This window comes from Lissotriton helveticus, chromosome 2_1, assembly GCF_964261635.1.
Source record: "Lissotriton helveticus chromosome 2_1, aLisHel1.1, whole genome shotgun sequence".
NCBI lineage: Eukaryota > Metazoa > Chordata > Amphibia > Caudata > Salamandridae > Lissotriton > Lissotriton helveticus.
In genome coordinates this window covers 1565660439-1565687051 of record NC_136059.1, presented here as the reverse complement: position 1 = coordinate 1565687051, position 26613 = coordinate 1565660439, and the positions used below count along the sequence as shown (strand labels likewise).

Below are 26613 nucleotides of genomic sequence, written 5' to 3'. Positions count from 1 at the left end.
GGTGCTGCTGGCTTGCTGAAATAAATCGAAGACTGAACTACTATCTTGGTTATATGACTTTATAATTTAACTAATATCCGGGAGTGCGTGGAGATACTCTTCCCCTCGGGGAAAACTGGAATAATATATATATATATATATATATATATATATATATATATATATATATATATATATATATATATATTATATATATACACTTTTATTAATCAGAACAAGGACTGACCGTGTTATAAGTACAACACTGACTCTCCTTGAAGTTCATTCTTTTCTAACCTTTCGAAAATGCCCTGCATTAAATGCTTTTTAGCACAACTCCAGTAAGATCTTTGCCTGTAGATGAAATGTTGTTGACGTTACAGCTGTTCCTCAAAGGAAAACAGTTAATGGGCACACACTCATTAGAACACTCTATTGTCGCACTTTCTATACCAGTGCACCACGTATTTTTGAGTCTGATTACATTTTAGAGTACATGAAGTCAAAAGTACACATATATATGTAGCCTTATCATTATAAAAGGATGGAGCAAAACTACCCACTCTACTAACAATTTAACACCAACAAAACAATGGATAAAAGAAAAAAGAAGACTCAGATTGTTGCAAATGTATCTGCTGTTTATGTAACAGGGATCCTAGTCCTCTGTCCTTCTCTGTCATCCCCTTAAATTAGATATCTCTGTCTTTTCGGGCTAATAAAAATAAAACAGCATTATAGTTGCAGCGTTCACGTTCAAATTCATCATTATCTAATGAAAACAACTCATCTTCCTCGATTAAAAAGCCGGAATCGGTTACAATTTCTCTAATCAATTGATCACTCAAATTCAGTACTGGGATCCATGTGCCGCAGCACAAGTATTTTGTTAATCCTAAACTCTCTTCTAATAATAGATACCCGCCTATTTTCAAAAGTGAAGAGATATTTTTTACACTCTGCCGGAAGCTCTCCACATCTTTGCTTGCACATGACAAACACTCAAAACTGATCACGCAATCAGCCTGTGGCACCACAACTGGATCGAATGGGTTGTGTTTAGTGATGTCGCATTTCAATCCTTCTTTGATTACACTTCTTAGTTTCTTTCGTTTCTCATCAAGCTTGCCACTGCGGAGGAAATGAAAAAGGACTTTTCAAAAAACATAAGAAGAAAAAAACATGTTTAGTTCTCTCCCATGATTTTGTTAATATTCATTTTCATTAAAAAACACAGCTTGAATTGAGGATTAGCTAAGACTACCGTTTAGCAGGAAAAGTAACTATGTTACTGTGAAGTATAATCATTGGTCAAGACTTAAACATGACATTCACTTGAAATCACAAAGGACATCTTTGGTAAAATGACTGATAGTATCACATATGTTAACAGAATTGCTTCACTGCCCTAAAACCCTGGCACCTCACAAAATAACCCGTCTAGTTCCCATGACTGACAGACATCCATCTTCCCTGCCCAGTGTCATCACTGTGGCTCTCATAGACCGAAAGAGACTGTGTGTGTGTCTATGTGGTATGAATACTATATGAGAAAGGAAGAAAGAACGAAAGAAAGAAAGAAATAAAGAAAGCAAGAAAGAAAGACACAGAGTAAAGGTAAGAGATACTCAGGGGATTTTGAAAATTGGAAATGCACAAACCCTATTGACTATGGCTGTGCTCTAAACACGCATGCAGTGCTTAATTTGTAAAAAAAGAAGTGCAGGTGCTGAAAGTTTTGCCAAGGAGGCCACAGCTCACTTCTTCCTCCAGTGAGCCCCACTTTCAATACTCTAATTGCCTCAGTCTTTATCTTCTAACCTTGATCTGTGTCTGTCCCCTACGTCTTTGCTCTAAGAGTCTATCTTCTCACTTCTCTAATTGTTTTCTATCATCTTTATCACACCTGGTGTGTTAACTTATTCCCTGCATTTCTGATTTGCCCTCTCTTCATTCTACCCCTGCCCTTTTTCCTATTCACTTCTATCATGCTCTGCGCTCTCTCCCCTCGATCTTGGCTCTTTACGATCACTCTTCTAGCAGTGATTAGCTGTGTCTCCGTTTTATCATTTGTCTGCTTTTCTTCCTCTGTCCTGTCCTCTACATCCTTTCATTCTATCTTCTCTCTTCTTAATGCTCTCTTCTTCACATCATGGCTGCTTTCTCTTTGTATCTGATATGCTCTCCTTTTCTTCTACTTAGCTCTGTCTTAGCTCTCACCTCTCCTGTTGTTTCTTTCTCCTCTTTACTCCTGCTCTCTCTCTCATCTATAACACTGCTGCTGCCTGGGACCCCTGTCGTCAGCCTGTACATGTCCCTGCTATTTTGAACTCTGTGTTTTCCTGTTGTCTTTCCTAAAGAAGAGGACAATGACATGTATTTTACTTTCTTACCTACACCGAGTGCAAAAACAAAATGTACACCAAATGAAAATGCTTTTTTTGCATATATTAATCAGTGCAGTATAACTGGGTTATTTGCAGAACAGGTAGCTGCTCGAGCACAGCATGTGATGTCACTACTAGTGCTGCCTGTAACTAATAGGTCCAGGGATGGCGACGGGAGTGGCATCCACTGCTCAGCTTGATGTGACCCTGCCTTCTACAGCACAGGCATTGTCCCCAGCCGTAATGCTGCCAATGCCAGTCAGTATGGCTGTGGTGCCTACTGGACTCACGCACGCTCAACAGTTACCATACTGGGGTGCAGCGCACAGATTCTACAGGTAACGCCATGGCGCACAAAAGTTGTATTGGGCCACAGCCGCATTGAGCACGTTGAGGATAGCAGCAATGCAGGACTGCAGGATATGCTACTCTGGCTACACTGCAAGTGGAAAGTCCACACTTACCTTTGTTTATTCTTCCTCAAGAGCCCTCACTCCCAAGGTCCAAATGCGCTCTCGCAGCTTCCTTGCCTCAACTCTGTCTTGAGGTAGCCCCCAGCTACAATTATCCAATGGGAGGCTTAGGCTTAGGCAGTGGCAGGGTGCAGCAGACTCGGGGAATAGAATGCAAGACATAATTTGTCGATGACTTCTTGGATTTGTGATCGGCGAGTTGACATCATCACTCATACACAATCATGCCTGCCTGGACAGGCGTATGCTGGCCTGTCTATGAACATTTAGCAGCCAGTCAACATGCAATGTATGTTATTCTTTTTATTTTGAATTTGAACAATTAATATTGAGACCACCACCTGCAGGGTCAGAAATTGTAGCCCTGGCCCTGTGAAAGAAGTGCAGGTGCTGAGCACCTGAAAGCCCCTGCTCAAATTATGCACTGCACGCATGCCTGGTGTATTTCAGTCATACACACATCCTGACACTGATTTCTGAGGGTCGTATTTCAAGTGTCAGAGAGGTGCACTCAATTAAGTATATGTCTAAACACAGTTCACAGGTTTTGGGTGTGACTGTGAAATGTTCTAGGTGTGTCACAGATACGTAAATAGTTTATGATCATGAGCAAACACGAGCATATGCTGTAGGACAGGTATTGTGTTCACCAGGCCCATGCAAACAACATGTTCTACTGTCAAAGTAGAGGGACGTGTGTGATAGGTTAATATACACATTGCTTAGTTATAGATTAGGCACTCTGGACAGGTTTCTTAAAATTTCACGTAAAGCAGAGCAGCAAACAAAGCTCCTTTGCTGCATTGAACAAGGGGAAGAAATCCGCCCAGAGACAACTTTATTCAAAAAGGCTTCTGCTTCTGTCCTCCACTGCACTGTCACTCTTTTAGGCCGCGTTGGTGCAAGCCACCACCCTTGCCCCAAGGTTCAGAGGCATGTGCAACCTGTCTAGAATAGGATTTGTACTGAAAGCTTAGGCTTCCAGGACAAACTCCTATGCCCATATACATTCTAAAACTTTCCATACATTGTATTGTGCTGTAGCGCATCACATATGCAATGTGCGGAATGTTTGGAAAAATTAAAGTATTACTCTTTAATCAAGGAGAAATTTATTTTTCACGCAAAGCGGGGTCTGCCTATCTTGGTAGATTTTGCTTTGTGTCACACTCTATGGGTGCTTCAGAAAATTCACCCAAGTTACAACCATGTAATACCCCAGTGACGCAAATTGGAGCAAAGCAACCCCAGCTAGTATTTGCACAGCGAAAAAGGCCACTTTTCCAGTGCAAATATCTTTTGCGCTGGAAAGTGAACTCCCTTTCAAAAATGTTTGCCACTTTCAGTCACTTGAGCTGGCGCAAGGTCTTTATAAGTCTATTCCTGTTTGTATTGTACACATGCACTTAAACATGGCCTGTACTCAAAAGCTTTAGCCCATGTTTGGTGTAACTATGTGGACAGACAGTGCAGGGTAGGAGGCCATGAACTGTGCTTTTCAGATACATGGACTAACACTTGTTTGACAGATGATGAATGCCAATTATTTTTGGTGTATCTTGGCAATAGGAAATATGGCATCTGGAATTCATGCATTGTGTAGTGAAGGAGATAGGACTCTGGTGGCATCTCAGCAAAAGCTCTCCAAAACATTCTGGTAAATGCAGCTCACAATACATTCTATAAACATCTATTAGGAAAGTTTTCACCCTCTTTTGGAGCAATCAGTGTTATATTGCTGTGAACTCCTGGACACATGTTTCTGAGTGATTGACCTTTTACAGGAAGAAGAAGCAGGTCGCACGAGGGATTGATGGAAATGGGTCAGTACTCACTCAAAAGCGCACAAATGCATCCTAGTTTTGCCAATCTTATCACTCTGGAGTGGTCCTAACCTGAATCTCCACCAGTGTTAGCGGATGTTGACAATGCGGATATATGTGCTGTCAAGATATGCACCGGTATCTGGTATGATTGGTTTAAGATCTTTCCTGTGCTTTGGTCTGAAGTGCAGTCTGATGCATTGGAATGGAGTGGGAGCTGATGCCTTTGTGAAGCATGTGTTGTTGCATCCTGTTCTACCATGTGCACATACTTTCAGTGCGAGAGGAGTGGTTGGCACATGCAATGCTTGTAGTTCAATGATAACTGAGCAAACCTACTTTTCTGGGAATAAATCCAAATCATTGAATAGTAACATGGCAGTTGCAATCTAGCTACAATGCATCAGGGACAACTCCGGAGTATGAAGTTGAGTTGTGAATTAATCATACTCTTAAATTATAAACAATGATTCTTTCTCAGAACTGTTCTTGCAATAGCTACAATTTATTTTGCCTATATATTTATAATATAATAGACATTAAACGAGGAACCAGGCAGGGGTGCCCGTGTTCACCCCTCCTCTTCGCTTTTTATATTGACCCATTTATTAGGAAAATAGAATCAAATAGAGGCATTGTTCCAATACAACTTAACGTATTCGAAACAAAGATCCTGGGATACGCGGGTGATCTGGCCATTACGACCGCTAACCCCGCTGAGGCATTGGTTGAAATCAAACATGAAGCAGATCCCTTTGGGGCCGTCTCCGGCCATAGTCTTAACAGGGGGAAGACTCCGATTGTTATCAATGAGAAAACTAATCTGATAGACTCACGCGTGACCGAATCAGCTACCTATTTAGGGGTTGTAATTTCATCAGATTTAACAAAGGTTGTCGAAACAAATCTTTCACCCATAATTTAGACGTCAAGGAGGGATCTCGATTAGATGATTAAGCTGCACCTAACAATTGTGGGAAGATGCACTATTATTAAAATGTTATTCCTTCCTAAGGTTTTATATTTATTTAGAACCATACCTTTGAAATTTGATAATAGCTGGTTTCAGGAAATGGAGAGAATGATCAACAGATTTATAAGGGGTCAAGGGAAAACGAGAAGAGATTTCAAGCTCATGACTCTCCCTAGGGAGAGATGAGGTCGGGCAATCCCCGATCTAAAATTATATTATTGGGCCGCACTACTACAGTACATGCGTGGATTGCCAGGGGGGAACTGTGATCGATAACTGGAGGGAGGACGAAACAGTGCCAGATGTATATGAGCTTCTTTTAATTTCAAAGTATGTTTATTGAGTTTTAGAACAGAGAGAAAAAGAAAAGGCATGGCATTGCGAAGGACAATCAACAGGCAAGTTAGGCAAGCGAGACAGACAGACACGTCTTCTCTCAATAAGCGTTAGGTGAGCAGGACGAGCATGATCAAATGTAAAGGCAGTGCCCGGAAGTCGAAAGACGCCCCCAGTTGGGGCAACAGGTAAACAAGCCAGCCTTAAGAACCCGCCTCCCCCCCTAACACCCCAATTCAACACCCCCCCACCCCACCAGTACGCCAGTCTTCCATAGAAGTCTTGTGAGGTATAACTAGTCTAAATATATCAAGGTGCCTCTGTTTGTGTTCGGTCCATCATGCAGTCTGTAAGTCGTAGGATACGAAGGTACTTCGGGCAGGTGATTTCGTGGAATTCCCTGGAGAGTAACATCAGGAGCGGCTGCCAAGTGGTGCGGAATGCGTCAGTGGTATGTGTTAGTGTTGCCTGGATCCGTTCTATGCCCAACGTGAACCACAGCTTGTGTAGCCAGCCCGTGTGGGTGGGTGGGATAGTAGAGCCCCATAGCGACAGGATGTGTTGCGATGCCGCCTGCATGGCGATGCCCATCTGTTTGCCGCGAGCTGATCTTAGGGGGAATGTAAGTGCATTGGGAAGGCCTAGGAGTGTATATGCTGGGAAACGTGGGATCTCAGTGTCGAACGTGGAGTCAATATCGTCCAGGACGACCTTCCAGTACTCCTGCAAGGCGGGACAGTCCCACAGGAGGTGAGTCAGTGTTCCCCGGCTGCCACATCCTCTCCAACACAGTGCGCTACGGGTCGGGTTGCCTTGATTGAGTCTCGCTGGGGTAAGGTGCCAGTAGATAGCCAATTTTATCGCCGATCCCCTGGCTTTGGTGTTGTGGGTAGTGTGGGCGGCCCTGTAATATATGTGGTTCCATTCTATTGTGGAAAGAGGTCTTCCAAATTCCGTTTCCCATCGCCGCTGCCCAGCGGTTTTAGCAGGGTCGGCAGCAGGGGAGAGCATCCGATAGAGGTCTGAGATAAGATGTTTATCTGAATCTTTGGACACGAGCCAGCGTTCGAACGGCGTCATTTGCCGGCCAACCAGGGGGGCAACGTCCGGGCTCAAGAGCCAGTGGCGGATTTGGAAATATTGATACATGTGAGGGTTATCCACTCCATAGTCTCGCGAGATGTCGGCGAGAGAGAGGAACCCCTCCGTATCAAAGAGGTGCCCAGCTGATCGGCACGGTGTGTCACGCCATTGCAAGAAAGCTCGAGTGTCCGTGCCGGGTGGGAATGCGGGGTTGTCAAAGAGTGGAGTAAGTGGGGACGGGAAGGTCGTGAGGCCCCGTTTGACCGCCACCATGTCCCAGGTCGCCATAGTGGTCCGAGTAATAGGGGAACGGAGGAGATAACGTGGCCTGTGTCGGCGAGCAAGAAACGGTATCTTCCACAGGGAGGTCTGTGCCATGGCCCTGTCCTGGAAGTGCCATCTCTTCTCTGATTGGGGCCGGTACCACTCCACTAGATATCGAATTTGCGAGGCCTGGAAGTACTGCAGCAAGTTTGGGATCCCGAGGCCGCCCTCGTCCACAGTCCTGTGCGCTACTCGTCGATGTAGCCTGGCGCGTTTCCTCTCCCACACAAATTGGTGAAGATCATGTTGGAGGTCAGCCAGCATTCCCATTGGCGGCGACACCGGGAGGGTCTGAAAGATGTATAGTATTTTGGGTAGGACCGACATCTTTACCGCTGCGATCCTCCCAAGTAAGGAGAGGGGTTGCTTTGACCAACGCGCGAGGTCAGCCCGGATCTGGGATGATAAGGTAGAGTAGTTGTGAGTAACCGTCGAGACCGTGGAGGAGGTCAGGGTAATCCCCAGGTAAGGCAGTCGAGTGGTGGACCGCAGTTGGCAACCGAAGGTGGCCGGCGGGCTGTTGGAAAGAGCATGGCTGCCAAGGGGCAATATCAGGGATTTCCCCTGGTTGACCTTGAAACCCGACACCGCGCCGAATCGTTCCAGCTCCGCCAAAAACGCTGGTATGGAGCTAGATGGACGGTCCAACGCGGCGATAATGTCGTCTGCGTATAGTCCCACCGCGTGGGGTTCGCCGCTGAAAGACATACCTAAAATGTGGGGATTATCGCGGATCTTCTGTGCCAAGGGCTCCACGTATAGAGCAAATAGGAGTGGTGAGAGGGGACAACCCTGGCGGGTTCCCCTCTGTATCTCGAAGGGGTCGGACTTGAGGCCACCCAGCCGGACACGCGCCAAGGGACGATGGTAGCAGCTCGCGATCCAGGCCTGGAATCGGTCGCCCAGGCGGTAGCGTTGCAGCACAGCCTGCATGTAGGTCCAGTCGACACGGTCGAAAGCCTTCTCTGCATCGATGGCTAATAGGGCAGAGTCGGAAACCTGAAAATGAGCTTTGTCCACGAGGTGCAGGAGTCGTTTGGTATTGTCACTGCACTGGCGGTTCGGGACAAAGCCCGATTGGTCCGGTTCGAGGATGCCCGGGAGGCAGGGGCCCAGGCGAGCCGCCAGTACCCCCGTAAACAGCTTCAGATCTAGATTGAGTAAGGAGATGGGGCGGAATGCGGAGCAGTGCGTTGGGGGTTTGCCCGGTTTAGGCAAGACCACAATGTCGGCTGCAAGCATATCGGGCGGGATGGAGCTTGGCCCTTCAAAGGAATTAAAGAGCCTGGCGAGAATAGGCGCCAAGACATGGCCGAAGGACTTATAAAAGCCCGATGAGAAGCCGTCAGGGCCCGGGGATTTAAGCGGACGGAGGCGTGCAATGGCAGCGAGGATCTCGTCGGGGCGAATGGGGGCATCAAGGGTTTCCACGCTCGCTGAACATAACGGCGTAATGTTGGCCGATTGCAAGTAAGCATCAATGGCTGTCGGTGACGCCTTATCTGTGCTATACAGAGAGGCATAGTAGGAGCAAAAGGTCGAGGCAATCTGTGCGTCCTCAGTAACTGCATCGCCGGCGTCGTCTAGCAGCGTCGTGATTTTGGAGCGTTGGAGTTTGGCTTTCAAGGCGCTGGCCAGGAGCCGGCCAGTGCGGTTGCCCCCCACGTAGTACGTGTGGCGGAGGCGAAGAGCAGCAAATTCTGCTCTGTCGGTATCGAGGCTAGCCAACTGAACTCGGGTGGCCTTAAGTTGGCGCCAAATTCTCGGGGCGCCAGTGCGGCTGTGAACTCTCTCCAACTCCGCGACTTTGTCGGAGAGGTCGCTCCTCTTTTCTTTGCGAAGTTTGGCGTCTGCAGCTGATATCGCTATCAGCTCCCCTCTAACGACAGCTTTCAAAGCTCCCCATAAGGACGACATCGACACATCAGGGGTGTCATTGGTGGCCAGGTAGTCTGAGATGCATTTATGAAGTTGGCGGGTGACCGCCGGTTTTTGTAAGAGGGTTTCGTTAAGCCTCCACGACCCCGGAGTGCAGGGCACGTTAAGCGTCAGCTCCACAGCTTGATGGTCGGAGAGGGCAGCCGGGACAATTGACACTGTGGCGATGTGGGGAATGAGGGTCGATGAGCCCATGAAGTGGTCTATGCGTGCGAAGGTGTGGTGTACGTGTGAGTAGAATGTGTACTGCGTTGTAAGTGGGTGTGCGTGCCTCCAAAGGTCCGAGATGTCCCTATCATGCAGCCAAGTAGTGCCTTTCTGCGAGATCGCCCCTGTGTCTCCGTAACGGTGCCCCGATCTATCCTTGACTGTATCCATGACGAGGTTAAGGTCCCCCCCTAGTATCATGTAGGTGTGAGGTGTTTGAAGCGTTTCTGAGATTGCGGAAAGCAAGAAGGATTCCTGACCTGTATTGGGGGAATAGATGGAGCCTATCGCATAGGTGGTGTTGCCTATCTGGAAGGCGTGGGCTAGAAGGCGTCCCTTAATTTCCCCTATTTTAGCCCCTACCTTGCCTTTGAAGCGCCGTGATATGAGCAGAGCCACCCCAGCTTTCTTGGACGTGAGAGAGGAGAAGAGTTGCTGTGGGAAAGCGCGGGAGCGCAGCCGGTGCCAATCCTTAGCCAAGAGGTGGGTTTCTTGCAGAAGGCAGACGTCGGCCTCAGAGTTCTCCAGGTAGGAGACGATAGCCCTGCGCTTAATCGGGTTATTGAGTCCCTTGACATTAAGGGACAGGATTTTGAGCGTGTCAGCCATCACTGGGGCACACAGGGGCGAACGGGTTCAGTTTTGCAAGACGCTGCGCAGCGGTGGAGAACGTGGGCAAACTCTGGTGTGTGTAAAGATCCCATGGCGTACTGGTCCCCACCCCCCATGGCGTACTGGTCCCCCCCAACATTTCCCTCCCCCCGTGGCCACCCTAACCCCAACAGAGTGGACCTCCCCAACTCCCCTCAAATGCAGAGCCCCCCATCCCCAACTTCCCCACCCCCTCCCAGAACATCCCCCCCAACAGAAACCAGGAAAAGTCTCGGGCCTAGTCGTGCAGGGCACAGGTCCGTAGAATGTCAAAGAAAGGGGTACCGTGGTTGCAGCCCAATTGGCGGCTCCCCGGCCCAGACCCCAGTTAAGCCATGTGCGAATGAGAGAACACCCCCAAGCTAGTCAAGGTTCACAAGGGCAGTATTCTACAGGTCGGGTGCTGTGTTATCTGCCACTTCCTGAATTGCAGCCTCTCGTTCCTGGGCGGCCGTGATCGGGTCTGGCTTTGGGATGGTTCTCGGCGTTCTCCTCCTGCGGACCGTCTGCCAGCCGTCAGTTGCAGGGCGAGGTGGGTCTCCTTGCGACCGGGACGGAGAGGCGTCCCTGGAGGTTGAGCTGTCCGGCATGTCGATCCCAAGTAGGGAGCAGGTGTCGCGGAGTGATCTAAGCTGGTGAAGGGATCCGTTCCACTTAAAGATCAGACGGAACGGGTGGCCCCAGGAGTAGGGTATCCCGGCATCTCTCAGGAAGTTCGTCGCAGGTCTGAAGGATTTGCGCTTCAGTAGGGTGATATTAGAGAGATCCTGAAAAAGGGCCATAGGGTCATCGCGAAATTTGATGGGTTGTGCTTTCCTGGCCTCTCTAAGGATGCGTTCCTTCAGGGGGAAGTCCGGCAGGAATGCTAGGATGTCCGGAGGTGGTGCTGGCGCCCTGCGTGCCATGCCCACCCTGTGCGCCCTGTCGATTCGGACGTCGAAGTCGTCCGACTCCCCTAGGATGTGCCTGAATAGGTCCTGCAGGTAGGTGGTCACACTGTCCTTTTCAGCTTTCAACGGGACACCCCTGACCCTTATGTTATTCCGCCTGGAGCGGTTCTCCAAGTCCTCAGAGTGCGACTGTAAGTCCACCTGTTGATCCTGAAGTCGCAGGATTTCCTGCTGAAGTCTCTCCACCTCCTCGCTGCGGGACCGATCAGCCTCCTCCAAAGAGGCAACTCGCTCACCCAGGCCGTCAATGTCGCGACGGAGTTCGCGCTGTTCCCCGGCCATGTCCTGTTTTAGAGTTTGGAAATCTTCACGCAGTGTGTTGAAGAGGGAGGCCAGGAAGGCTTTTGTAATCGGAGCGGAGTCTTCATCCTGTGGCTGAGGGCTCGCGGGGGGTTTCGGGGACGGCTGTGGTTGGGTCTTGTCACCTTTCGACGCTGCTTTATGCATAAGTTCCACCACGTTCCGGGTCCCTTTGCGACTAGAGTGCGTCATTGTGTCCAGAGCAGGGTGGTGGGCCAGCTGGCGGGCGTCGTCGGAGGTCGTCGAGTGATCGCCCAGCAAGGAAATGAACCGTGAAGGGTAGTGGACGAACCAGAGCTGGCGCCGGGACCCGTGAAGAGGCGAGGAGCGGCGACCCAAGAAGAGGCTCCGCGGGGTGCCGTGGGGGCGGCCAGAGGAAGAGTCTCTCGTGTGGCGCCGCAAGGGTGGCGCTCAGGGTGCGTCGTGGCCAGTGAGGTGGTGGGGGTAGAGGCGACCAGGCCAGTCAGGCTGGGGCCACTGCGCCTCGTTGGGCAAGGTTATGCCTGAGTGAGGAAGAGCAACGTGGATCTAGGAAGAGTGCTTAGGCGCCAGGCTGAAGAGCAGTACCCCTGGAGCAGCCGAAGGTCGCGGAGGTGTCCACTACTGGACCAAGCGGGGGATCCGGTGGACAGCGGTCAGCAGGCAGCAGGGAGGAGGCCTGGACCGACGGCTCCGGTTAGCGGGGGCCCAGGGCAATGTCCAGCCGGGCTATGACACCGACCTCAGCTGTCGAGGGACACCCAGCATAGAGTGCAGAGACCCAGGGGGGGGAAGCAAGCGGTAGTCCAGGTCGCAGGGAGCCGCTCACCTGATGCCCCTCGTCCAAGGGGTCGCTTCCAATGCGGGGGTGTACTGCTGTGTCGCTCCTCACGACGTCAGTGTATCCCTCCGCCGGGAAATCAGGGGATGGGGGGGCTCCGGGGTTCCTCCGGTAGCGGGCCGACGCCGCCCAGTGAGATGTCCGCTGTGGGTGGGGTGGCGGTTGGAGATCCCTCCGACCCCCGAGCAGGCCCACGCCGGGGCGTAAAGTGGCAGGAGGCGTCCGGCGGGGTTCGCTGTACCCGGAGGGGCCGGAAGAGCAGGCCTCACCTCAGGTGGTGACTCTCCGCTGGCGATCAGGGGTGCGGGGGAGACTCCGGTGAGGTGTGGGGGCGGGTGAACGGCTCCCCGTCTGGTGAATGGCGCTGTGGGGTGAGTCTGTGCCGCCGCCCGACAGGCCCGCGCGTGGGCCCAGAGTGTCCAGAGGGCTCCCGTTGGGGCACACGAGGCACCCGTGGAGCAGAGCCACCGATCCCGGCGCGCCCCCCCCAGAGGCCACTGATGAGGTGGGGGATGGCCGGCGAGAGTGCGCAGGACCGGAGGCCGGCGCACCCCACGGGTCGAGGATCCGTAGGCCCGCCAGGTGAGGGCGCGGGTATGCGCCTGGAGGCCCACGCCGGGGCCCGAGGTCGGCGGTCCGCTGCTGATGAGGCCGCCTGGGAAGGCGGATATCACCGGCCCTCAGGCGCTCCGCCGTGACGTGTTCTGGGCGTCCGTGCTCGGGTGGCCGACCGCAGGGCTGTCAGGCCCGTCTACTCCCGCAGCCACCGGGAAGTCGGCGCGCGGCGGAAGGGCTCTAACCTTCTTCGCCGGTGCACCGGTCCCAGCTACAGCAGAAGCCGCGGGTCGTCGGTGTCCGTTGGTGCCCAAGTCTCCGGTCGGCGGTCCCTCGGCGGAGCAGGGTGGATGTGCGCGGGATGTGGGCGCCGTGGGGCCGCCGGAGTCGGACCAGTCCGGTCTTCTGGTAGGCCCACGCTGGGGCTTAGATTTGCCAGGGGTCCTCCTGCGTGGCGCTCTATGTCCAGGGGGTTCGGGACGCATCGCGTCCCCGGGGAACTCCCGCAGCCGCTGGGTACGCCTCGCTGCAGTCAGGCGTGTTATGCCACGGCGCTCCGGCGTGGTGTATGCAGCCTCTGCGGTGCAGCCGCGCTGTGGAAGAGCTCAGACCCCCGTCGCCATTACGCCGTCCTCCCCGGCGACCGGGAAAGCGGGGCCACCGGCGGTCAAACGCCCAGAGGAGTCCGAGCGGCAGCTCTCCAAGGCAGTAGAGAGGGTCGAGCTTGGATTTGGGCTGAGGCACGGGGGGGTGATAGCTGGAAATTACGTGGTAATGGGGCTTAGGGCCGGGGAGCCTCTCGAGACACGTATATTCAAGCCGCCATCTTGGCCACGCCCCCCTATGAGCTTCTTTTAAAGGGTGAAGCTCGCAATTGGCTACCCAGGTTTCATGAGGCCAGCTATTATAAAAAAGTGAAATTTAAGACCTTAGGGGCGGCAGTATCAGTCTGGTCATCCGTTAGGAGATGGTTGGGATTGGGCAGAATGAATCACTATACTCCCTTGTTTGGGAACCCATCTTTGCCAGAGACGTTTCATGACAATATATTGAGGCGATGGGACGGGATGGGGGTCAAGACAATTGGTGACATTATAGATTCTGATGGCATAATTACATTTGAAATGGCACAATGTCAGTTTAATTTGGAGTGTAGGGAGTTTTTAAATTTTTTACAGGTACGATTGGCCCTTATCAAAAAAAGTGGGGGAGCAAAAGCTTTTGACAGAGATGTTGTAATGGATAGGTTGCAAAATCCTGAAGGCTGTTCCATCACCCAGATATATTCTGAGCTAAACCAAAAGCTAAATGATGATATTAATAAACACTCTGAGAAATGGTGGGAGAAGTTGGGTATCAAAGGTAATGAGCTGGTAACATCTCTTAAGCTGGGACGCACTATATTGAAAGTAGCGAACTTACAAGCCCAACATTTTAAAACAATTTTTAATCTTTACTATACTCCAGCTAAAATAGCTCAGTGGGGAGGACGAACGGGAACCTGCTGTCCACGGTGTGGCAGCACCCAGGCTGATGTGGTGCATATGTTCGCAGCCTGCCCAAAACTAGATCAACTGAAAAGGGCAATAGAGCATTTCATGGGTCAATCCCTGAAGATTATAGTAAACCTATCTAATGAATTAGGGATTCTAGATATCTGCAAGGAAGGAGTTGTAATAGCGCACATGGAGTTCTTATTTATTGCCATGGCGGTCACCAGGATTTGTGTAGCAACAGCTGGGAAAGATCCTTAACCCCCCCCCCACACTTTTCAACATTGGGTTTCACAGCTATTAGCCACTTACAGCCTGGAAAAAGGCCTTTATGAGAAGAAAGGGTGGAAGGCTATGAAACTGGGGAAACGTATCTGGGCTCAGATCACAGACTGGAAAACTAGGATGGAGCAATCCCGACCACAATTTTCGGTTATGGATATGTACTGTATAAAAACTGTTTATGACATGCTGTAATGTTGCACTTATGCTCTCTGTAATGCTCTGTCTTGGTTAGATTAATTGTGAATTTTAATGTAAGAATTATTTCCGTTCATCTTTTTTCTTTGTGTAAATCTGATGGAATACTGATGGTGAAAAATAAATAATATTTTTAAAAAAACAAACAAATATTTTGCAAAAATGAAGAAAAGTTGCATAAAAATTCATTAGAAAATGCATGGAAAGAAAGCTTAAAACCAAATACTACTTGAGGCAATCTTTTAACAAGCTACTGCTCAGCATCCAAGCTTATTTGTTGAAACAAGGTCCACACTTTGCACAGATAATATTGTTCGTCCAGCAGCTTAACAATACAAACTAAAAGTCCTTAATAATTTCCTTGTTTTCTTAGAGCGAGTTGCCCTTACGGGTGTTGTTGAACTGTTCAGCGCTCAGTATACCTCATTGGGATGATCCCCAGGACCTTTCAATTAAAACCATAGTCACACAAAAATTTGCCATAAACGTAACGTAGTAACATAAAAAATTGGCAAAAGAGTGGAAAATATCCATATAGTAAAATCCAAATACGCAAACATCTCGGGTTTTACACAAACAGGCAGATGGAGGGCATCTGTGTCTGTTTAAATTCAAACCATGCTGTAGGATGTAGAAGACCAGGAATACACCTAGGTCATGGGTTCAACTTAATGGATCTGCCATAGGTGCAAGGATTCAGTCAACTCTAAGGGGCCAGTCAAGAAGTGCATGAAAGGAATCAATGGTAGAGGCCGGAACCTTGACTTAGCTGACTTAGGGTGCCTCTGGGGGCAGGTAAGGGTGTGCAACTAATCAACCAGGTGAAGATCGTACTAAATGGATCTGCCATATCGGCCATTGCACAGGCTATATGGACATTCTAAGGGCATGAACACTAGATGTTCCAATAAAATACAATAAAATATAATACATTAGAAAGACTTGTAAATTGACTAAAACAGATGCACAGTGGCTCTAGGGGGTAGCGGAGCATCACAGTTGCAATAAAAAAAAATGTCATGGGGCAGGAATGCTCAAGAAGGCTAAACGTAAACTGGCTGCTGGATAGAAAACTGCCCATATGGACTTTGCAAAACTTTGGCCTTCGCGGGGCCAAAGAAAATATATGAGAAAGGAGGCCTGTACCATAACTGAAACAAATGTAAGACTTTGTGCGAGTGTAAGGTCATCATGGTTCTAGTACCATGATGACCTTACACCCACACAAAGGCTCAATTTACATAGGCTCAATAATGAAAATAAGTACAATTTTTGAAAACAGGACATTATACAGATGTCCAGTCACAGAACAGCCAATGTGCCGAACGTCCAATCATAGAACGGTCAATGTGTCGAACTATTATAGTGTTTGTGCAAAATGTCAAACATATTTCCAATAGCACAGTGTAGTCTCCATATAATATATTGACCATGTTGGGGTAATTACTGACACAGGCATGAAATTAAATATTGTATCTAAGGTGATCAAACTGCTGCTCACAGTGTGAGCCTGGACTTAAGGGACTAGAGTTGTCGTTTTCAATTTTAGCAAAGATGGTCTATCTGAGATCAGTTGCAGTGTGACCCATGTTTTTGAAGTGACTGACCGGGAAGGCTGTCATCATACTGCAGTTTATGTGGGACTTATATTCTGCTTTCACTGCCGCAGGTGGAAAATATTTTTAGTGTTTACTCTCCTTAATAGTGATTTCTTTAGTATTAGAAGTAAACAGACAAACAGAGCAATCACATACATGTAAGCAGACAAACAGAGCAATCAGCATACATGTAGTGTCCTACTACCTCTGGAAGATTCCTAAGTGCTCTTAGAGTTGTTTTTTCTGTGCTACATCTGCTCTGAACTGTGATTCTCTTTGGTTTCCTTAAAGGAGAACAAGGATTCATCTATTACTAATGGATCCAGAAAATTCCAAAGCTTCTTTTTGGTGCTGCGAATCCAGTTTCCAACTGGACTAACTATAATGACACATGCCAAATGTAATAAATGTAATATATGTAACCGCTCTTTAGCAGTTTAAAGAGTTTCTCTGGGAGCAGAACCATGCACCTTTGAAGGCCTTTCTAACTAGAATTTTAGGGTAAGTTGTATACGTTGTCAAAATAATCTTGATGTGTAGCACACTCCCCCATATGCAAGGTTCTCCCTCACTGTATGTGGATGAAAGCTTTGAAAATGTAAAAGGGTTGTGTGGTCTGTAGACTTGGTATGTAGGCTCATAACCATTTTATCATCCTCAATGAGAATTTTTAAGTCCAGATAATTGATATGTTGTTTCCTTCTCTCCATGGTGAAACGTATGTCATGAGATCTATTGTTGAAGCATTCTGCAAACATCTGTGGTCTTTGCCTTGAAGTGTTAAAGAGAAAGTGTTGACAATGTGAAAACATTCTGGATAGATGTTCTGACTGAGGCTCCCTTATCAAGTATACAAATATGCAATATTAATGCCATATTCTGTTGTAAAAATATTGATGCATCCTTTTAGACATCTAATATATTGAAAGTGTCCTGCATTCTGTTAACAGTTTTCTTTGTGACATAAAAAGAATTGGTGATGCATTTTATCAACATAGTTCAAATGTTCATGCATATATTACTGTCAAATATCATTACCTTGTAGAATCATAACGACTATAAACAATACAAATACAAATTAGATCAGCACATCAACATATTACAATTAGTATATCAATGAACTCTTGTTGACTATGCATATGCTGTAGAATATGGTATTGGGTTTATTTGCTCAGTCTTTCACTGACCCTTGGTGTACACCATGCCTAAACCTTTGTTTTTTCCCCCAATCGCATTTTCTATCACTACCGAGAAGGTGGTGTCAAGAGATGTATGAGTGTGAAACTGTATTTGTGCTAGTGCGAGGCTAGCCAACATGATTCCACATAAGGCAGTCGAAGAGCCTCATGTTAAGTGGCCACGTTCAGTTTAAGGACAGGCTTCCTGCCATGCCATAAGTATGTTTTCCAAAGTTGTGACTGTTTTTGTAGAGTAGCCAGTATACGAAGCAGGAGCATTGCAAATACACAATTCAGGTGGGGCATAATATTTATCTTTATCGTTTGTACTTTTTCCCAAGGAGACAAATTAGTTTGCGAACCACTGAGTGATATCCATCTGTATTCTGTCAAGAATGGGACCAAAGTTGTCTTGCATTTTGTTCTGAAGCCCCCTGTTTATGTGGATTCCTCAGTATTAAAGGTTGTGAGAGAGACAGCTGATTGGGGAGTCTCTAAGAGAGTCTTGAGTTGTACATGGGGTGAGAGGAAGCACCTCACACTTATCTAAATTTACGCAATAACAAGAGAATATAGAGTGGTCTGATATTCAAGCTGTCAATGCCAGGGTTCATCTGCGTGAGTTTGAGAACATGACTAATATATCCCTGGCACAGCAGAGAGCCTTTTGCTCTCCTCCTGGAGTTTGTGCTCCCCTAATATGAAGTTCTCCATCACTGCTGCTAGCGGTTCCAATGCCAGTATGAAACGGAAGAGACACAGGGAGCAGCCTGTCTGGTTCCTCGACTAATAGTAATAGTCTGAGACAAAAAAACCTGGCATACTACTGCTATTTAAATATAGCCATTTGAGTTTGGTAAGGAAACCCTCCTTCTCCAACACTCAAAACATGCTGTGCCATTCCATTATGTAGTATTCAGTGGGGTAGTCATCCAGGCATGGCACCGTAGGTAGGGCATTGATGGCTTCGGCTATTTCATTGGCTGTAATTTCCATCTTAAGAGTTTGGGCTAGGTCTGGAGGCAGAGTATGCAGATAAACATGTGAGATGAGCCAGTTCTCTTTCTCTCAAGAGTCAGTATGCTCTGTATAATGACTGATAGAACTTGTGAAATTTCTCTAGTATGCAGATCGAGTGCATCACGAGGACACCATGGCTACTGAGCATTACTGGGATGGCGCGTTGTGCCACTCTTTCCCTGAGCTGTTGGGCTAAGAATTGTCCGGTTCCCCTCCTCTCATAGAGATGTTTGCAGAAGTGAAATAATGCTTTTTCCACCTCTGATGTCAGTATGGCGTTATGGTCATATTTTGCTTGCAGAAGGAACTGAAGTGTCTGAGGTGTGGTGTGGTGTGTTGCTCATGTGCGTTTGTAAGGTTTTGCTTTTGTCCTTCACGGAGAATTTGCTTTTGGTCAGTGTTTTTCCTCTGCTGGGCTGAGTCCCTAGTCAGGCTTCCCCTGACACTGGTCTTCCCAACTGTCCACAATATTTGTGTTGAAGAGACAGTGACTTCATTGGTTGTCAGGTATGAGGCTAAGTGGGACTGGAGACGCTTCTTATCATAGTTTGTAATAACATACATTGAGTCGCCAAGTTCCAGTGGGTGGATCAATACACGTTGTGATAATGTTGTGGTCAGATATACTGTGGCGTACAATGTCACCATGCATAACTTTGGGTAAAAGAGTAAGAGATACCAAGTAAAAGTTGATACACATATGAGTGCCATGGATGCAGGAAGTGAAGATGTACTCTCTCCACAGGATGTTATAGTCACCATATGTCTTTAAAGGAAAAATCCTGTATCAGGTCTCATAAAGGGTGCCAGTCCTTGGGGTGGGGTATTGTTTTATGTTGAGCTTTGTCCAAATAGGGACCGGGCACTAGGTTCCAATCACTCACACTAAGAACTTATTATGGGGAAGAGAAAAGAGCATTCTGGTTATCTACTTAAAGAATGGGATTTTGTTTCCAGTTGGGGCATGTACAGATCCTACAGTCAGGGTTTGATGATGTACCTGGAGGTTTATGAAAATTTAATGAACGTCAGGGTCCAACCGGGACTGTGTTAACCGGATACGGAGACCCTTGCAGATAGCTATTGCAACTTTGCTTTTTCTACTAAATCCTTTTTTTTTTGTCAAGGATAGTACAGGAGGGAGGTTTACAGGAGAAATATATTGTCCCCACCCAGTCTCTTTGTAATTTTTGGGTTTCTACAGATCTAAAGTGGGTTTATTGAAAGAGGACTTTGTCTGGAGAGAGAGATTTAAGCTATGTGAGTGTTTGCTTCCTTTTATTGTGCGTAATCCAATCGTATTTAGGTATACTACCACTAGGCCATTGGTAGGAGTCATGCTTTATGACGACGACATCAGTAATTCATACAGGTAAGATGTTAGCTAAGAAGGTATTCCCTGTAGTACTACGGATAGGGAGTAATGTCCAAACTGCAGTGACTTCAATGTCCTCCTGTTACTATAGGCATTAAAACGTAATACTGGGGTAGGTGGTTGTCATACTCAGCCAGGGTCCTCAGATAAGAAGGCCAAATGAGAAGGAAGGCTGGTACTTCAAGTATATCTTTAGTTGGGTGAGTAACTGGAGGTCATGGGGAATGAATGGAACACGGCCTCCTGCTAGAGCAATCTCCAATGAAATGTGCACTATCCACTGTACTGGCAGAATGTGGGCCAGGGATGGGGAAGGACAGAGAATGGTGAAACATGTGAACTAATTTCCTTAATTACGTTAATTACTCCTGTGTAATTTAAATTTTACCCAGGCCTTTACAGGATTTAATAGTTTCAAAAACTCGGCTTATTTTATTTCCTTCCTGCTCCTTTTCCATCTTCAACCACAATCAAGCCCACTCTAAGCTATAGTTGCTGACCCCTGTTTGTCCATGTGACACTGAACTCTGATCCATATATCCAATTTTTTTAGTGTGCGGGAGGGAGCTACCCCTTCTATTTGCCTATTGAATTACCAAGCCATGCTCCTTCCTTGAACCTACTGAATTAGCCATTCGAACGTATTTCCTTCTCTCACATTCACTTCTGCTCATTTCATCTTCTATTCATTGAAGTATACTTGTTCAGCAGCCATAGAAAGTGCCTTCAAACTCTGTTCTTCCATTTGAAAGACACTTCTTATGGTTGCACTGTAAAGTGAGAACATAGAGGCGCTTGAGTGATAGATACAAGTACTAAATGAATACATAAACAAATAGAGACATTAAAACATAAATAAATCAGTATTATTTAGCTCGTACCTGTTGCCTTCTAGTTCGCAGACATACTTGAAGAATGGAGTCCAGTCTTTAATTCCTGGTTCATTGTTCAGGGTTCTCTCAAAGTAGCGGAGATTAGATGTACAGTAGTCTGATACGATGATCTCTGTGAAGGCCTCGCAAGAAGATAAATGCTGATAGATGGTTGGTCCGCAGCCTATATCTAGCAGAAGATTTCCTTTCACACGTCCTTGTAGAAAGAGTAATAAGATAGATCAGCATAACTTGAGTCAAGTTACTCCTGTGGGACATTTGAATATACCATCTGCACAAGTTTAGATTTTTATTTTACAAATGTGCCGGTTTGTACAATTTGCGAAAGAAAACTACAATAGGTGATTCTGTGATGGATCAACATTGTGCACTAAAGACTGGCAGCGTGTAAAGGGAATTGATAGCACTCAAACACCTCCAGCCAATAACATGGACCTGCTGACTAACTTAAAGTTAATATACTACGATAGCAAAAGGCTACAGAAGAAACGAATACTCTAAAAACACGTTTTTCAAGGGAGTTCATTATGCAATGTTAGGACAAATGTGGACATTGTAGAGTATTCAGTAGCATGAGAGAATACACCGCTGGGCCAAGGCATGATAACTGGACATTCACTGTGTGTTCTTGTGATGAAGATTAACTCAGTTTTCATTGGCCCATCCTGGAAGAAAGTCGGTCAATTTACATTTACTGTTTTAAATGCGGCAAGGTAAGTGTAAACGTTTTTTGGAAAACAACAGGTGCTCACACCGTTAACATTTTAACAATCTCAGCTTTTGCTGAACACAGGGCTAAATTTACTAATATGCTGGTTAAAAAATGTGTCGCAAATTGTTCCGCGTTTATTTTCTGACAAGCAATTTATTCTACCAATCAACCTATGTACTTAAAGGTCAGTTTGCAAAATAAGGAATCACAGAGAATTGGACAACGAACCGCCGTAATATTCACTAAGCAGTTCGCAAAATTGCAACTCCCTGTGATCAGCTGCAAAGACAGGGTTAGTGACCTGCAAGGGACAGCCAACAGCCATGCCTGTCTTTTAATTTCAGAAGACCAATTTAAAAAATGTCAACTCATGTTTCAGGGGATCAACATCAAGTTGGGCCTCATTCATCAGGATACAGAGCAGAACAACATAAAAAAACATTGCAAACAATAGAGTTCCTATTTTGAATGAGGTTCCAGATTGACATACAAAAAAGCATAGATGTTGAAAAAACATTCCCAATTGAAACAGACCAACACTAATATATTATTTAATGAAAACACTCATTTAGGGTGCAACTTGAATCCTATGGCACAGTGAGCACCGGATCATCTCTGGGCAAACCCCTTCTACTAAGGGGATAGCACTGATGATAACAACATTGTGATGGCTGGGTTTTTTACTTATCACAACCGCTGGCAATTACCATGAGCCATAATCTGGTCCATTGTTTTTATCCCAACCGACCCAACTCAGAAAGGAACCAACCAAATGCAAGTCAGCCATGACCCTGTTTCAGTCAGGGATCCCGGAGTAGGAACAGCTCAGCCTGAACCACTCTGCCAGAGTGGGTCCCCTCAGAACTAGAACATAAGCAATCCCAGATCGTTCTCAGCCTACTTGGGACACATCAGTAGGGTGCAGCTTGAGTCGCATGTAAATTGACCATTGGAACCACGTCTGGGCCTACCCATCGCAATTAGGGCATAGCATGAATCAAAATATAAACAAGATGTTGGAATGCTTGAATTAATCTCATTTACTGGGAATTACTCTGGTCAGGAATCCAGTCCATCCATTTTCCCACTGTGCCAAGTCAATCAGGAGCCAGCCATGTGCAAATCAGCCTTTGCCATGGTGCTAACGAAACAGTCGAGCCTGAACTACCAGCACAGGATGACATATGTAGATGGTGGCATAGTCCACCTTTAGTCACTGATTTAACACTGGTGAATCACTGTGATGCAGCAACAAAACCAGCAGCTCAAGTGAAATGTGAGGCCACTAGAAGACACCTGCAGACCCTGACCTCTGTTCTGTGGCTTACCTCTGGATTCTAGATTGAGCTGCAGTTCAAGGGTAAGATTTACTTTAAGCCTACTGAATGATAATGTTGTGTAACATGCAACAGGTAGAATGATCTTGCATGCTTCTTCTGGGAATACTGGAGCACCCTCTTTATCCTCAAAATATCTGAAGTAGAACTTAGGGATGAGAAAAGTGTGTTCCTTGATGGCTTGCACACAGGTGTGTGCCGTATTTAGTTTGAGCGGTTGAACGTCAAAAGGGGGTCAGGCATTAAGGGGTAAGGGCATACACGGCATTACCTGCAAGAAAAACATGTCATATTTGTTTAAATCTCACATTGTTGCAAACAATTGACATCGGCTTGCATGATGGGGTGAAGTTTTGAGTGAATAGATTTGTCAATCCATACCCCTGGGATACATGCTGTTCCAGAGTGAGCTACCCAAACCTAATCAATTAGAAGTGTGCCACTGAAGTACCCAGCCACAAATTGTCAAGCAAGCGCACAGATTACACATTGATGAAGTGCCTGTAGTGTCTTTCGCGGAAATGGTGTCTCCTCTGGCAGAATGGCTGAAGTGCCAGATGGGTTCAATTGATTGCACCCAGTACCCAAGTGAAAGGGGGCAATGGAATAGAATTCACTTGCCACCTGTTGCCTGTTCGCAAGTGACTTTGACATGTTGAGAAGCTTATTCCCTGCCTCCACTGATCTCTGTGAGGGAGCACTATGGTACTTGTGATTGCCACTGTAGGGTGAGTGCTTTTACTCCAAGACTTGGTTGGAGTAGAGTTGAGCCTGTTTTGCCGGTAGTACTATAGGGGAAGATGCAAGTGCTACTTCCAGAGCTCCTCCTTATTTCTCCTTTACTTCTCCCATTTCATAGTAGATATTGCCCATTTTCCTACAACTCTCCTTTGCTCCTCCCACATTTACATCAAGAATATATACCTATATGTGCAGAGACCTTCACACTTGTGTTTGAGAATTCTGCCTATATGGATCAATACATAAAGACATTTATAAGCATGTGAAGTAGTACTACAGTAGTACTCCTTCAAGGACACAAAATGCATTTGTGAATTGGCCCCGAAATTTCAAACTCTTTATTGTGAAATTACCCCTCTTTGAATTGGTCCCATTAGTGAAAAGGCAGTTGTAGTGCACATACCACCAACCACTGGCTCAAATTAAGCACTGACCACAGGAGTCAAATACTATGTACCATTCAGTCCTTGATCTAACTAAATGTTCTGTTATTGCTTATAATAGTTGCCTTAATAGTTGCACCTTCAATTTGCTGTCCTTTCGTTGTTATAGAAGGCTAGAAGTACATGAAGTGCGCTTTCAGTAAGACTTTTATAAGTCCATACCATTCCATTCTTTTGTCACAATGGTCAAGGGGTAGCTATGTGGGTGAGTTGTTTCGGGCATATTTACCTTCATGTTTTCGTAGCCGTATTTAACACCCTCCTATTTCACCCCAGCCTCGTAGCGTTTTCCTTTCAGTTTGTGTCTTTTAGGTCAATTTGATATTCACAAAGCCCACATTTGTTGTTCACAGTCTACCGAACAACTAATACTGCATAGGGCACGGTCAAAACAACATTTATCAGATGTGTCCCTTTAGGGAAAGCTTTTGTATCACAGAGCTAACTCCTGACCTTTCTAACTTGTATCGATCTCATATAACAGTTACAGGTTCCATACTAGCATATTGTACTTGTGACACCAAAGTAGCTGTGCTGGATTGCTTACGAGAAAGGGAGAGAGCATCGCAGTCATATTTTTTAAATACTGTATCTGTCTTCCCCTGGACTAATGCTCTTAAAGGCTGCCTGGTCCCACACACACATCTGTGAATTATGTTGCATGACTGTCTGTGTGATGTCTAGTATACGTTTTGTACTGGAAGGATTCCCTTCCCTCATAAAACACTATGCTTAGACTTTTTTTTCACACTTCACGTACAGAAAGTGAATATTTAGAGAAATTAAAAATGTCTCCTTTTTAGCTCGTTTCAAGGAAGCAAAATAGATGTTAGCGTTGGAACACGCTAGTAAACCCCATTGGATAACCCCTCGATACATAATAGTGCAAAGGAGCACACATTTATATTTGTCTTACCTAAAGGACAACTTCCTAGTGCAAAAGTTTTTGCTGCTGGAAAGGTATCCTAAAGTAAATAAATGGCAAAATGAAGTATATGCTTTATCAAGACTTTGCACCACTTTCTGCAGTTTTTTGTGACATAACAGCGATGTAAAGTGTTGATAAATCTGTTCAACTTTTACATTATCTTAAACTGATGCTAGGGTATTGGAAATTTTGAAGCTCCATTTGAGACAATGGTATGGAGGAGCATACATAACAAAAGATATAGCCTCCGGAAGGGGGCTATAGTATTTCTTTGACTGACGATTTGGAAATATTTCACACAAAACCATCATGGGGCCATATCATGAAGTCCTGCGCTGGCTCAGAACATGCATATGTACAAGCATATTTTACTGCATTTCAGGTGTCTGAAGTTCATACATATAATTTAGATCTTTAGACAGCATAAGTCGGCAACAGAGACAGGCAAACTGTGCTCGCTATTATTGACTAGTGCAGTCTGTAATATTTGGAGTGCAGCTCTCCATGATACGACCACTGCATTGTTATTTCCTTTAATGTTGGCAAGAAATGACAGCAAAAATGTATCAGTTTGTGAACATGGGTTTACATTTCAAAGTTGGTAAAAGCATCTTACCTGAAGAGAATATACCGTGCAGCTTTATTAGCATCTTTTTCAAACTGTCCTCTTGCAAAGGTACCTTAGGATCAAAAGGATAGAAGGCTTTCAAATAGTCTTCTGGGTCAAACTCATCGTGAAGGTTTTTCGTGCTTCTGTCCGTAGACTCCATTCTACTACTTTTCGTTGTGCGCTGAGTTCTAAGACCTGTGCCTCACTACATTTATAATATATACTCCTCGTGTAGCTGACCAACTGGTCCCGCAGGTTGACAAGCAAGTCAAGCAACAGCTAATTAACATTCCTCTCCCAACACACCATCCTTGAAACAACTAACAGGTTTATGGATCTGTCTAATGAGAAACATGGTAAACAGTCCAGCCTGGAACTTAGGGGTATGCAAGACTATACTGAGGGGTGTTTTAAGCTATTGCCACACTAATGTAACTGCTGAAGTTTTGTATTTAAAATAAATAAACAAAATATCAAATCCGCAAGACCCTGGCGCTGGCTTCCAATCTGAAACCCGCTGTGTCGCAAAGAGCCCAGGGCAGAGTCCCACAGGCCGGGTGAAAAGCCCTGATTGGGTCCAGGGTCAGAGCTCCGACGGGTAACATGAGAGGCCCGAGGAACTGGAAAGCAGCCACCAGACCACGATGGGTCAGAGAGACCAGGAAGGATTTTACACACTTGGGGTGACTCCCCTGTTTCACTGCGGTGAAAAGTTTTGAGTGAGGGACAGATAGAGGCTCTGTGGGAGGTGATTGCACCTGGCCGGGCCTCAGCGCCACTCCGATTGCTGTACAGAAGGCATGGTCAGACCAGATTGCCTTCCTGTGGGCCCAGTCATCTGTTGCTGCACTGAATAGGAGTGAATGATGTGACCAGATAGCTGAGCTGCCCTAATGTTCACAAGGGGCTCATTAGCAGCTTGAAGCCCAGTCTGGACTTCAGGAGATTGATTGTCACCCACTGTCATGCTTTATGCATGCATAGGAGCACAAGCCCAGTGTGCTAC

The 26613-nt window shown here is 46.5% G+C and overlaps 1 protein-coding gene across 1 annotated transcript; it reads right to left on the bottom strand.

The window, feature by feature from the left end:
• Positions 1-321: 321 nt before the first annotated feature.
• LOC144819852 (nicotinamide N-methyltransferase-like) lies at positions 322-25767 on the bottom strand. Its single transcript, XM_078677584.1, has 3 exons — positions 25614-25767; positions 20825-21032; positions 322-1110 (listed from the first exon to the last, which is right to left on the bottom strand). The coding sequence occupies exons 1-3, from the start codon at positions 25765-25767 to the stop codon at positions 672-674; spliced, it is 801 nt and encodes a 266-aa protein (XP_078533710.1). The 3' UTR covers positions 322-671.
• Positions 25768-26613: the final 846 nt, after the last annotated feature.